This window comes from Cervus elaphus, chromosome 3 (genome assembly GCF_910594005.1).
Source record: "Cervus elaphus chromosome 3, mCerEla1.1, whole genome shotgun sequence".
NCBI classification, from domain to species: Eukaryota; Metazoa; Chordata; class Mammalia; order Artiodactyla; family Cervidae; genus Cervus; species Cervus elaphus.
In genome coordinates, this window is record NC_057817.1 from 27,078,405 (window position 1) to 27,091,551 (window position 13,147).

General features: G+C 51.5%; 1 protein-coding gene across 1 annotated transcript; it reads left to right on the forward strand.

The window, feature by feature from the left end:
• The first annotated feature begins 256 nt into the window (after nt 1–256).
• On the forward strand, nt 257–9,664 carry LOC122681362 (keratin, type II cytoskeletal 3-like). Its single transcript, XM_043883367.1, has 9 exons — nt 257–295; nt 3,099–3,319; nt 4,181–4,241; nt 5,020–5,115; nt 5,314–5,478; nt 6,554–6,679; nt 7,286–7,506; nt 8,539–8,573; nt 8,924–9,664. The coding sequence occupies exons 1-9, from the start codon at nt 260–262 to the stop codon at nt 9,241–9,243; spliced, it is 1,281 nt and encodes a 426-aa protein (XP_043739302.1). The 5' UTR covers nt 257–259; the 3' UTR covers nt 9,244–9,664.
• Nucleotides 9,665–13,147: the final 3,483 nt, after the last annotated feature.

Sequence of the window (13,147 nt, forward strand, 5' to 3'; positions counted from 1 at the left end):
ATCCAAGGCCCACACAGTCAAGAACACATCCTATTGATTCAGATGTGTACCTTTTCCTGTCTGGATGGCAAGAGCCCCAGAGGGATGCTATAGCTTCTCTCACCCTTGCATTTTCCACCTCCTCATCCTCCTTCTCCTTCCCAGCCCTCCCCCTTCTTCTCCCTTCTTCCCCCAGGTCCTCACTGAGGCTCTGCACCCATCCTGTAAACTTCTGAGGCTTGATGGGCTGGCAGAGTGGCCGTGGGGACACAGAGGAGGTATGGAAACGCTGACTTGTCACTCCTGGGATGGGAGGGTAAGTCTCTCAGGGATTAGGGCTGTGTCCAGCCCTGCAGGATGGCCCCTCTTCCAACTGAAGCTTACTTCAGATGAGTAACCCTGGGGAGACAAAGCAATTTGGAAATTTGGGGTGATTACCAAGGTGTGTTTCAAGTTTTGGACTTGACCTCTTTCTGCCAGGCAAACCAAAGCTGATAATACCTCAATTAGTTGGCTGGCACCGTCAGCCAGCCAAGCTCCCAGCCCTATATAAGCGCCACCTCTGGCTCAGAGCTTCAGAAGGTCTCCGAGTTCCCGCCAACCTTCTGGTCCGCTCTCCTTTTGGAATACCTTGCTGTCCACCATGAGTCGTCAGGCCAGCTACAGCCAGCAGTCCTGCAGGTCTTCCAGTGGGAGCCGCCGTCAGGGCTTCAGTGGGCACTCAGCTGTGGTGTCGGGCCAGAGCCGGGTCACCTCCTCCAAGTCCTCCTTGGCCTCCCGCTCAGGCGGGGGTGGCGGTGGGTCTGCTGCCTGTGCCATGATGGGAGGAGGCTTCGGCAGCAGGAGTCTCTACAGCCTGGGGGGGAACAAGAAGATCTCCATCAGTGTGGCTGGAGGCAGCATCCGGGCTGGAGGGTTTGGGAGCACCAGTGGGGGATATTTAGGAGGCAGTGGTTTTGGAGGTGGTGGAAGAGGGATGGGCGGGGGCTTTGGTGGAAGAGCTGGGGGCTTTGGAGGGGGAGCTGGTGGCTTTGGAGGAAGAGCTGGTGGCTTTGGAGGAGGGGCTGGTGGCTTTGGTGGACCTGGTGGCTTTGGAGGAGCTGGTGGCTTTGGTGGAGCCGGTGGTTTTGGAGGAGCTGGTGGCTTTGGTGGAGCCGGTGGTTTTGGAGGACCTGGTGGCTTTGGCCCTGGTGGCTTTGGCCCTGGTGGATTCCCTGGGGGAATCCAGGAAGTGACTGTCAACCAGAGCCTTCTGCAGCCCCTCAATGTGGAGATTGACCCCCAGATTGGGCAAGTAAAGACTCAGGAGCGGGAGCAGATCAAGACCCTCAACAACAAGTTCGCCTCCTTCATCGACAAGGTGAGCCCACCTCGGGACAGCCGGACAGTGAGAAAGGTTGTCCTAATGAGGTTGGCCTCTTCTTCCTCTTTGCCTTTTGCAACCAAGGAAGGACTTGCAGGTTCATCCTCTACCTCCAGCCCTCCGGGGTGGGCCTGCTTAAGGGAGTGGCAGATAATGAAAAGATCTCGGGTCCCTTACTGGATGGCCCATCACTGCAACTCTGGAGTGCCTCTGGCCCTGCTGAGAATGTTGCCATCATGAATGTCCCCTCACTGTTGTCTTCTGTACCCAAACACAGAACTCCTTCTCCATCTCAGGAAAACTGTGAATTACTCCTCTCTGAAAGAGAGACCAGCTCTGCCAAAGCTGGATATTTACCTGAGTGATGAATTAATCTACCGTCCGTCTAAGGAGAGGGATGCAGAGTGTTTTTTGGGGGTGGGAGGGAGTAAGGGTAAGGGGTACCTCCTCCTGGGTGGTGCTCATAGGAAGACTTCAGCATGAAGAGCTGTGAGTGTTAGGCCACTGACCTTTGTACACACGTGTCTGTGTGTAGGTGAGGTTGAAGCGAGGTTTTATCGGGCTTTCTGCGCTCTGACTACTCCATGCAGGGGACACTATGACAATAGTTGTGGTGACTAGAGAATATTCAGGCTTGATCAGCTGCTAACTGAGGGTTTCAGCAGTACTGCTGAGTAGGAGGTGTTGAGATCTCTTTGTGACCATGGGATAGTATCAGGTCTTAAAGAAAGGGTTTGTAGGGACTCATTGGGGGTCCCCTCACCATACATAAGAGGTTCGGGCAAAGCTGAAGATGAAGTTGATCTTAACACTGGAATATCAGACTTTGCAGAGGGAAAGCTCTTCAAAGCCTAGCGACCCACTAGTTCCTGGCAGACACCTGGGTGTCCAGGTAAATTATTCACAGAGAGGTAGAAAGTTATGTGAAAATACTGCTCTCCACAGAAGGTGGAGAACTGTCCAAGACCTTCTCAGCAGGATCTCTCATCATCTTTGAAGGGGGATTCCCAGGTCCTGGGGTCCTGAGTGGCCAGCATAAGGCGTGGCACATGCCTGGTGCTCTGCAAATGTTTGTTGAATGGTCAATTTATTGATATTTAGTCCATCTGTTTATACAGTTGACTTTGAGCTTGTCTACAGAAATGTTTTGTAGCAAAGGAAAGTTTGAGACATCTTTAGTTAGTGGTTCAATTTAAATGCAACTGAGCCCTACATTTAACCAGACTCGGCAGCAAGGGCCCATCCTTGGTGCATTTGGGCCCTTGTTCCCAGGACTAGGGCAGCCCAAGAGCCATTTCCCTATGGTTTTCTCTATTTCTCACCTTAGTGCAGGGCACCCAGATGTACTGTAAACCTCTTTCTGGAAACTACATCTGCTGTGGGCTCTCAGATCTCCTGCTATTTATTGAGTACTAAATGATTGAAGAATGAATGGATGAATGAATGAATGATACAGTGGGAAGATCATCCAGCCTGGGTATCAAGAAACCTCAGTTTTGGTTTGTTACTAGCTTGCAGTGTGACCTTGGTTACTCTGGGCCTCAGTTTCCTTATCTGCACAGCAGGGCTCCACCTCCGTTGTGTGACACTGATGCTGCTATCCACATGGGGTTAGTACTGAACTCTGGTAGCAGGCAAAATGCAAGCCAATGGGAAGGACTGGGAGATCCCTGGGAACTTTGTTTCTAGGAAAGTCATCCAAGACTGGAGTTGGCTGCAGACCGCTCCCTGATGTCCTTTTCCTATTGGATGGCAGGTGCGGTTCCTGGAACAGCAGAACAAGGTCCTGGAGACCAAGTGGAGCCTCTTGCAGGAGCAGGGCTCTGGCACTAACACTAACAACCGCAACCTGGAGCCTTTTTTCGAGAACTACATCAGCAGCCTCAGGGCCTTTCTGGATGGTCTGCTTGTTGAGAAGGACAAGCTGCATGAGGAGCTGAGGAGCATGGAGGGGATGGTGGAGGACTTCAAGAAGAGGTGTGTGCTGCTCAGTTTCTGGGGCAGGGGGTGGGCAGGGTGGGTTGGAGGGTGGGAGGGGCCAGCTCTGTTCCAGCTGGCATCACATTGGGTGGAATTTACCCTCATCTTCTCTGACTTTCAAGATCCCAGTCTTTAAAATAATGGCTCATGGTTTGTTTGGGGCAGAAACCCTTTTAAGAATTTAATGAAGGGGTGTATCCATGTAAGTTTGGTGGGGATGTTCCAAGACACTCTGAAGTTCATTTGCAAACCATGTAGACTCAGACAACACCCTCCATCCTCCCTGGACTAGGTCATCTCCAAATTTGCCTCCAAATATGGGCTGTATTTCCCTTGTCAATAGGCTTCTGAGTGAGAGGCAGCTTAAAGTCAAGAGTACGGTCTCTGGAATCCGAGTGCCTTGGGCAAGATCTATTCCACCACTTTCAGCCCTGTGATCTTGGACTAACTCCTTAGCTTCTCTGTGCCTCAGTCTTCTCATCTGTAAAATGGAGACAGTGATAGTATTTATTCACTGTAGTGAGGCCTGAATGAGTTAATATGTGTCATTCACAGAATAAGACCTGGCACATTCGTAGTGCCATTCTTGGTTTTCATGAATTCAGGAAGTACCTACCAAGAGCCCGGGGGGCTACCATACGTGCTGCACATTGAGCTGGTTCCAGGCCCTACCCTCAGTGAAGCCTGTAGAAAAACCAGGTCTCACCTGAACCTGGAAGGTGGTGCACTGCAAGGGCATTGGCCTTGAGCTAAAGGACAGGACAAGAAGCCCTGAGTCTGCGCTACTTGTGGGAAGTGCTCTGAGGCCACGGTGACCTCCTGGGGAAGATGGGCCAGAAAGTGCTTCTTTCCTCACAGATATGAAGAGGAGATCAACAAGCGCACTGCGGCAGAGAATGACTTTGTCGTCTTGAAGAAGGTGAAGGGTCTTTCCCCCACCTGCCACCCCAGAGCCCCGCTGAATAGGGTGCTATGAGGTTGAGGAGAGAAAAAGTTCAGTCCTCTTATTTTGAGGGTCTCCTTCAGGCCATGTAGGTGAGGGAGGGCCATGGAGGGAGCCAGGGAGCCCCTCCACCCCAGCAAGCTGGGACGGGCTGGGCCTGGTACCTCAGGGCCCGGCGGCTCCCCTCCTGGGAGGAGGGTCCAAAAGGTCCATCAGACTTTGCCATGTGACTCCCTCTTGATGGGCCTGTGGGTCTATGAATCCCATCAGATCTTGAGTTGTGATCAGAAAGTGGACGAAGAGAAGGAATATGTATTAATACATATATCCCTCCCCCCTTCCCCAGGAGTGTATTCCCAGGAGCAGTTTAGAGAGAGCCTTTGGAAAAAAAAAAAAAGAGAGAACCTTTGCATGTTGCTGATGTAGATTCTCCCCCAGACCCTCCTCACAAATTCTCCTCATCCCGTCTCAGTGTACTGGCCCCAGCCCAGCCCTTGCTCTTCATTTCACCCTCACAGCCTCTTTGGCTGTTTTCTGAGAAGGGTCCTCCAGCACAGCCTGAAAGGCAGCCTATTTGGTAATGTTAGGCTAGGTCTGCCTGTGCCCGGATGGGCATCTCATTTCCCCTGACTGAGAGCTCCGGGGGGGCGGGGCGGCAGGCCCCTGTGACCCCTTTGCCCGGCTCCTTCCCTCAGTGCCCAGGACTGGGCTAAGCCCACAGGTCAGAGGGGAATGTGACTGAATTCTCTCCCAGGACATTGATGCTGCCTACATGACCAAAGTGGAACTGGAGGCCAAGGTGGACAGTGTGACAGATGAGATCAACTTCTTGAAGGCCCTCTATGATGCTGTAAGTCTGCCCCTCACCCCAAGCCTCATGACCCACCTGCCTCCTGTCTCCTAGAGAAAAAGGTTCACCTCTCTATCCTTCTGATGAAAGTGATACCTTCTCACCTGTCCCTCAGTTGGCCCAGAACTCTCCCTCCTGAGCTGGTGGCTTGTGTCCCCTGGCAAGCTCAGGAGGGGTCATGTCTGCTTGGCCCTGCAGGAGCTGTCCCAGCTGCAGTCAGACATGGGCGACACGTCCGTGGTCCTGTCCATGGACAACAACCGCTTCCTAGACCTGGACAGCATCATCGCCGAGGTCCGCGCCCAGTATGAGGCCATCACTCAGAGGAGCAAGGCTGAGGCTGAAGCTCTGTACCAGTCCAAGGTGGGTGACACCATCGCGTCTCCCCAGGAGGGCCGAGTCTGTTCCAGAGTCATTCTCCTCTGCATTTCCAGCATGGTGGCTCATCTCCCTCCTACTAGGCTGGTTTGCTACCAGGTGTCTCCCTTCCTAATTAGAGAGCTCTGACATTGCTCGAACCTGGTGCTTCTCAACCGGGGGGGAGGTAGGCTTTCCCCCCCCAGAGACACGTGGCAATGTGTGAAGACAGGTTTGAACGTCACACCTAGGGGTGGGGGTGGGGTGCTACTGGAGTCTGGTAGGTAGAGGCCAGAGATGCTGCTAAACATTCTACAATGCATGAGACACCATTCTCCCACCAAACAAAAAATTACTCTGTCTGAAATGTCACTAGTGCTAAGCTTGAGAAATCCTTAACCTAAAGCCTTCTGGCTGCATATCTTTTATTGTTGGAGATACTTCCATTTTGCTTGCACCCAATTGGGCCCTGACATGCTTGCTTCTGATCTGATCACACTGAGGGTGTGAAGCCAGAGTCTGAAAGGAAGTGGGGAGAGAGCAAGGGAGATTGAGGAAAGTTAGAGGACAGGGGAACTCTGTACACCTTTCTCCCATCCCCAAATCTGAAAGGGGCCCAAGCTAGCCCTTTAAGCATCAGGCTCTTCTGAGTTTTCTGTCCCAGGAGTATAGCCTGCTGGATAAGAGATGGCTCCAGCCTCTGAAATGTTTGCATTCACGCTTCAGCCCTCTTACTTGATACCTTGGAGAGTTTAGAAATGGTACTCAAGCAATCTGCGTCTCAGTTTTCCCATTCATAAGGTAGGGATAATAACGCCTTCCTCACCAGGGAGCTGTGAGGTTTTATGAGGCAAAGCACATGGCTTGGGGCAAAGTAAATGCTCAAAAAAATCCCAGCAGCAACTGTGCCGGAAGATGTGTCCCTGACACAGAGGACAGAGCATGTGATTCCCCCAGTGGCTGACCTCGCACAGGCCCGAACTCTGTTTTGGTTTTCCTGTTTGTGACACAGAAGGGTTGGAGTAGGGGACTGTAGTAGGCCCTGCTGGCCTTTTGAATGTGTGACTCTTTTCGGGTACAGTTGGGTGAGTTGCAGACCACAGCCGGCATGCATGGAGAAGACCTGAAGAGTACCAAGAGTGAGATTATGGAGCTCAACCGGATGATCCAGAGGCTGCGGGCTGAGATTGAGAGTGTCAAGAAGCAGGTGGGAAGGAAGAAGGAGCACTCACCTGAGACTGCAGGCTGATGCCTGCACCATAAACTCAGGACTCAGCACTCATGTCCCAACCACTTGAATGCTAAAATTGACAGGGCGTGCTTCTGGGCTATGTCTTATGGACCCAGATCCTGCCTGCCTAGAGACTGGAGGCTGATGTGGACCAGAAATGTTGAGTTCAGACATAATTAGGGAGGTTGGGGAAAGAACCTGTGTGAAGACCAAATTGGGAGAATAGCCAAGGTAGCTCACATCGACTTGGATTAGGGCAGAGACACAATTCTTTGGATAATTCAGGAAGACTTCCTGGAGGAGGAGGGCTTTCAGGAGACTTAGACTCTTACCATTAAAGAGAAGAGAGGTATAGGAGGAGTCTGACTCCTGAGCTGGCCTAGGTCCTTAAGGCCAGATAGTGTTAATCCCAATCCTTGAGGCACTAGGATTTCAACTGAAGCCCAGGCTTCATCTTCTTGGGTTTTAGTTTCCTCATTTGTTCAACATGAGGTAATCCATGTGTAAGCGCCAAACACATAGGCAGGCTCTCAGTGAATCCACTTGAACCTAAATTGGACTTCCGGTCCCTCCCCAACCCAGAATGCCAACCTGCAGACATCCATCGCTGATGCAGAGCAGCGCGGGGAAGTGGCCCTCAAGGATGCCAATGCCAAGCTTCAGGATCTCAAGGCGGCCCTGCAGCAGGCCAAGGAGGACCTGGCCCGGCTACTGAAGGAGTACCAGGAGCTGATGAATGTCAAGCTAGCCCTTGACATTGAGATTGCCACCTACCGGACCCTCCTGGAGGGCGAGGAGTGCCGGTTAGTTGGAATCCCTTTGGTTTCCAGGAGGCTGAGAGGTCTGATGGCTTTCCTGCCTGAGATGCGCATGTGCACTGCTGGAGATGGTGGTAGCCCTCAGCAGGCCCATTCTGCCCCCACCCCCCACTTCCACCCCTTTAAGGGCTTTGAGATGCTGCCAATCCTCCAGGAGAGCTGTGCTTTCTATGCACTAGTGACATCAACAGAAACTTATCTTGGACAGATTTCCCCATCTTTCATGTCTCATATTTTAGCTGTAAAATACATGTCTGAAAAGAGGAGGACTCATAGGCATAAGGGCTTACCTGGTAGCTCAGCTGGTAAAGAATGCGCCTGCAATGCAGGAGGCCCCAGTTCTATTCCTGGGTCAGGAAGGTCCCCTGGTGAATGGATAGACTACCCACTCCAGTATTCTTGGGCTTCCCTGGTGGCTCAGCTGGTAAAGAATCTGCCTGCAATGCGGGAGACCTGGGTTCCATCCCTGGGCTGGGAAGATCCCCTGGAGAAGGGAAAGGCTACCCACTCCAGTATTCTGGCCTGGAGAATTCCATGGACTGTATAGTCCATGGGATCACAAAGAGTCAGACATGACTGAGCGACTTTCACTGTCACAGGCATAAACACTATTTCTAGGTTATTTCTTTATTATTTAAGGCCTTAATAGTAGGTTTCTGAAGAGTGGGTTTCTGTAGGCTGGCACTTGGTTATAGGGCTCTGGTCTTTAAAGGTACAGATATAAACATTAGTTACTCTATAGGCTCCTGAGGAGCAGGAAGAGTATGGGTAGACACACGAATGACCCTCTGCTCTGATCCTCTTGAAATGGGAAAGGGTAACAATTTAAACCCAACTTTACACAACAGGAGGAGGAATGCATGTCATGGTATTTTGAGCACCTATTTCTTACAGTCAGCATCAGTCAGGAACGAGCTGGGGGGACCAAGGCTTTCACTGCTGTTGACCTAAGTAAGGTGTATTTAAGGAAAGGAGGCTCCACAGATGCTAACACTGAGGTCTGGTCTTCCCCAACAGGATGTCTGGGGAGTGCCAGAGTTCTGTGAGCATCGGTGAGTACCGGGTTCCTTCTCCGGAAAGGGGCTGGATGCCTTGGGATAATGTTTCTCAAACCGAGGGTGGGGCGGCGGGGAGAGGGGGGGAGACTGTGGGCCAGCGCTGGTGGGCTGTATGCACCATTTGCAGGCTGGGAAGAGCCTGTAGGGTGGCGGCGGGGCAAGCCAACCTCCCCTGCCCCGCTGTCTTGAGGCCGGCCCTCATACGACTCCGCAAAACCTTAGTGGGCGGTACCCAGGGGAAGAGCCGGTGGGCGGAGGGGATTGGCTCCCGGACTGTTGGCTGGACTGGTGGGCGGGCTGGACCGGCCTCCCAGAAGCTGGCTGACCCCAAATGCTCTTTGCAGAGATGGTTCACAGCACGACCAGCAGCAGCAGTGGCGGCAGCGGCGTCCTGGGAGGAGGAGCTGGGGGTCGAGGAGGCCTGGGCAGCGGGGGTCTGGGGAGCGGCGGTCTGGGCAGCGGGGCTCTGGTCAGCGGAGGCCGGGGCAGCAGAGCCAGCCGCGGGGGCCTGGGCTTGGACGGCAGTTCCGGCGGGAGCTCAGCGGTGCGCGGGGGCGTCTCCAATTCCGGGGGCTCGTGCGCCGTCAGCGGGGGTGGCGGTCGCAGCTCGGTCCGGGTCACACAAAGCTCCTCCCAGAGCCAGCGGTCCCAGCACAAACTCTGAATGTTGTCTCGGACCCACCAGCCCCCTTCACCTGCCGGCACACTCTAGCTCTGTACGCCCTTTCACATACCGGTGGGACCTTTTCCCTACGTAGCTTCTGCGGCTGGCATCGCAGCCCAAAATTTCCTGGGAAGGGTGATCTGGCGGAAAAACCATCCACTCCCATAAGGCCGAGCCGCGGGGCAGTGCCCAGGGGCTGGGCTTTGTCACCGCCCCCGTCCCGCAGGGGTCTGCACCCCAGCGCATGTTCCACTGTCCTATGGGAAAGCCCCAGCCAGCCCTGTGCACACCCGGCTACCCTCACCCCTACCCCGGCGCCCCCTCTCCCCCCAATCTCCTGCTGATGTTTTGGTTTCCCTCAAGCAGTACTTTTCCTTTCTTGGCCCCAAGATATGTATGAATTTTCTGTTCTGTATCTTCAATAAACCGCATTGATTCAGACACAGTGGTAGACTTTTCCTTCTGGATTCCAAGGTCATTGGGTCTGATATCCACCGCCAGTGGCTCACCGCAGTCTCTTTCCCACACAGAGCTTTGCCTGAGCTTGAAGTCAGACACTACCAGGGAGTTCTGAGAGTTCCCAGGCGGGAGGGGCTGGGTGTTTTTTTTTTGGGGGGGAGGCTGGGCCTTTTATCCACTGAAGACTATGCATGACATATACCAACTTTCTTCATTGATCAGATTTTCAATTCATAAGTTTCATTACACTTGAAAAAAAGTTGTAGGTTTGATTTCCTTGCTTTGAATCATTCCAGAAATGTCTGAAATTGTCCAGTCATTACAGCTCATTATAATTCACTTAGTTGCTGATAGTCGTATATTTTCAAAAGCAATTGTAAAAGTTTGAGTGTTTTATAACACAAAATTGTATATGTATTTTAACACATTTGCTATGATGTGGTGAAAGTGAAAGCGTCAATCTCTCAGTTGTGTTCAAGAGTTGTGCTCAACTCTTTGGGACCCCACGGATTGCAGCCTGCCAGGCTCCTCTGTCCATGGAATTCTCCAGGCAAGAATACTGGAGTGGTTTGCCAATCCATTCTCCAGGTGATCTTCCTGAACCAGGGATCGAACCCAGGTCTCCTGCATTGAAGGCGAATTCTTTACCATCTGAGCATGGGGCCTTCAAATATAAAGTTAGGAGAACTGTCAAAGACCCTGGATGGCCCTGTGACAGGTCACCCCTGACCCCTACCCCAGGTACAGCACAGAATCAAGGCAGACCCAGGAGGATTTGTGTAGAACACAGGTTCAGTGCAGGGTCTGGGAGGTTCGACTCAAACCAGGGACATGCAGGTAGACAAACGTGAGTGTGTGCCTGAGTACCTTCTCTTTAAAGTGTGGTCCTCATCAGCATAGGAGACTGACAAAGAATGTCGGATAAACAGAAAGAGAGGACACACCTTCTGGTGATCCCAGAAACTCTTTGCTAAGTAAACACACAGCTGCCAAATGCTCACTGCCTAAAAAAACAAAGCATACAACTGCAGCTTTGACAGTGAATGTTCTAGCTCTGAAGTGAAAAGCTTACCTGCACTAGTCTGATGCCGACAGACAGAAGCCTGGCAACTGCCCATCGCAGCCTGTGCTTCAAGGGGGTGTAGCCTCACCTTTCAAAAGCAAACCCACTGTTGGATACACACCCCCCCAGGCAGTGATGCAGTGTAACACACCTTTAGCCCAAGGACAGAAGAGATACTTTTGACTTGTTTCAAACAGATTAAAAACTTGCCATTTTCCTTTATGTATATGATTAAAGAAAAGCTTTTCTGTATCTTCTGTAGGTTTAGCAGTATATCACAGGGACTTCTCCCGTGATCCAGGTGATCCAGGGGTTAAGGCTCAGCGCTTCCAGTGCAAGGGGTGCAGGTTTGATTTCTGGTTGGGGAACTAAGATCCCACACGTCGTGCACTGTAGCCTAAAAAAAAAAAAAAAAAAGTTGAATGTCTTTTAAAAACAAGACAAAACAAAAAACCACAATATATCACAGATACATATGTTCCTGCTCACAATGACTTTCCCATTTGTTAAGGTAAGATGGATGGAAAATACAATTTGGTTAACAGGTATGTGTGTATGTTGTGTAGCACCATAATAGTTGTGAAAACAGATGCTTTCTTATTTGCTAGCACTCTGGTAACCGTTCTTAAAGAATTAACTCATTTAATTTTCAGAGAGGTAGGCAGTGTTCTTCTTTCCACTTTACAAATGAGGAAACAGAGGCAAGAAAGAGAAATGAACTTATCCAGAGGGAGATAATTCAAACTCTAGCAGCCAAATGCCAAAGCTGCCCTAAACTGCCTCATGAAACTGCAAGTACAGTGGTAAGACCCAGACTTTGGAATCAGGCTGCCTGGGTATGATCCATCCTAACTACTTGCAGTTTCCCACAAGCATTATATTTCCCCCAAGAACTTGGGATTCTGGTCCTCACCCCACCACTACCTAGCACTGAGACCTTGAGTCTTTCTTGTCTCTCAATCGGATCCAACATATAATGGCATCCTCTGCCTAGACAACCCCTGTTTATGGCAGGAGCCTTTCTGTTTCTGTTGGAATTTAATCCACGTCTAACCAGCAGCATTATTTCCCTTCAGGCCCACGTCTGCACAGGTGCTTCCTCTGCCTCAGAGACAAGAGAGATTTGCCAGCTTTACAAACGGGTGTACACATAGTCGAGACTTCCAACATGTTGGATGGAGGAGTTAATTTGCCTGGAACAAAATTATCTCTGGACCTTGGCCAAGAGAATATACAGGGCTGCTCTGAGACCTTGTGAGGGCGTCTGGCCCAAGGACACTTCTCAGATTTTATGAGAATGAAAGACTCATCCTTAGTTTCCAGGGCAGGGTGGCATTCTAGTCAAAAGGATGTCATAAGTGGGGTCCTGGCTGATTTGGGGCTTCAGAAGGAGATTGAGGCCTTAGCTGTTGCCCCTAACACTCACTCTAACCCAGAATCGGGAGAATACATGGGTGTTCTTGCATGACTAGCTCCATCTTCCCATCCCTGCATTAGGGCCTGTTGGAAACTGGAGGTCGAGTTCCCCATGGGTCCCATCTCTCCCAGGCTTCAGAAGCCAAGAGGCTGCCAGAATTTCTCCTAGGCCTCTGGTTCTTTTTTGGATTGGGAGGGAGGCTATTCAAGCTCTAATTCTGGCTGCCCCAACAACTTTCCCCTGTAGCCTTGACCAAATCCTTTTCTTTTTTGTGCCTATTTCCTTCTCATAAAATTAAGATGCTGGGCTGATGGTCTTTGTCGTCTGTCTAGGTCTGATACTCCACAGGAAGAATATTGGTCTAAGGGTGTGGGACGCCCAGGCTAGGAATTTCAAATCCATCCTAGGGGCTGCTCTTCCTGATCCCTGTCACATTACTGCCTCCCTCTGGTGCTCAGGGTCCCCAAGGCTCTGATTTCAAGATTAATGGCCCACATACCTACACTAGGACTTTATCTCTCCCCTCCTCCCCAAGTTGGGGCTGGTAGTGAAATTCTATTCCTTTCTCTGACCAAGGGGTCCTGCCTCTGTCCTCATGTCCTGCCCCTCTTCCTTGCTGTCCTGTAATATCCACCTCTGGGCCTAGGAGATGCAGTGTGAGATGGGGAGGGTTTTGCAGGGGCTGCCTCAGCCAGTCATACCAGCAACTTCTCTTAAACTCTGCCTTCCACTGCTTCCAGAGGCTGTGATCTGGTAGTTGATAACTGCCCTGGGCCTCACCCTCTTGGCAGCCCTGGGTTTCAGTACCTGGGAGACAGGCAGGGCCAGCTGGAGCCCTCAGCTGACTTCCTACTTTCCTTTTAAGGACAGCACTGATGGCAGATGAGAAGAGATATGGAGAGGAGGCGGGGAACCTGTCTCTCCAAAGACGCCACCTCTTCTGCAGTACCTGTGGGTTCTGGAAT

Excerpts from the sequence above, each read along its gene's own strand:
- LOC122681362 (XM_043883367.1), top strand. The coding sequence starts at position 260 with ATGGAAACGCTGACTTGTCACTCCTGGGATGGGAGG. Across the intron at positions 296-3,098 it reads GTCACTCCTGGGATGGGAGG|GTGCGGTTCCTGGAACAGCA; the intron begins GTAAGTCTCTCA and ends ATTGGATGGCAG. Across the intron at positions 6,680-7,285 it reads TTGAGAGTGTCAAGAAGCAG|AATGCCAACCTGCAGACATC; the intron begins GTGGGAAGGAAG and ends TCCCCAACCCAG.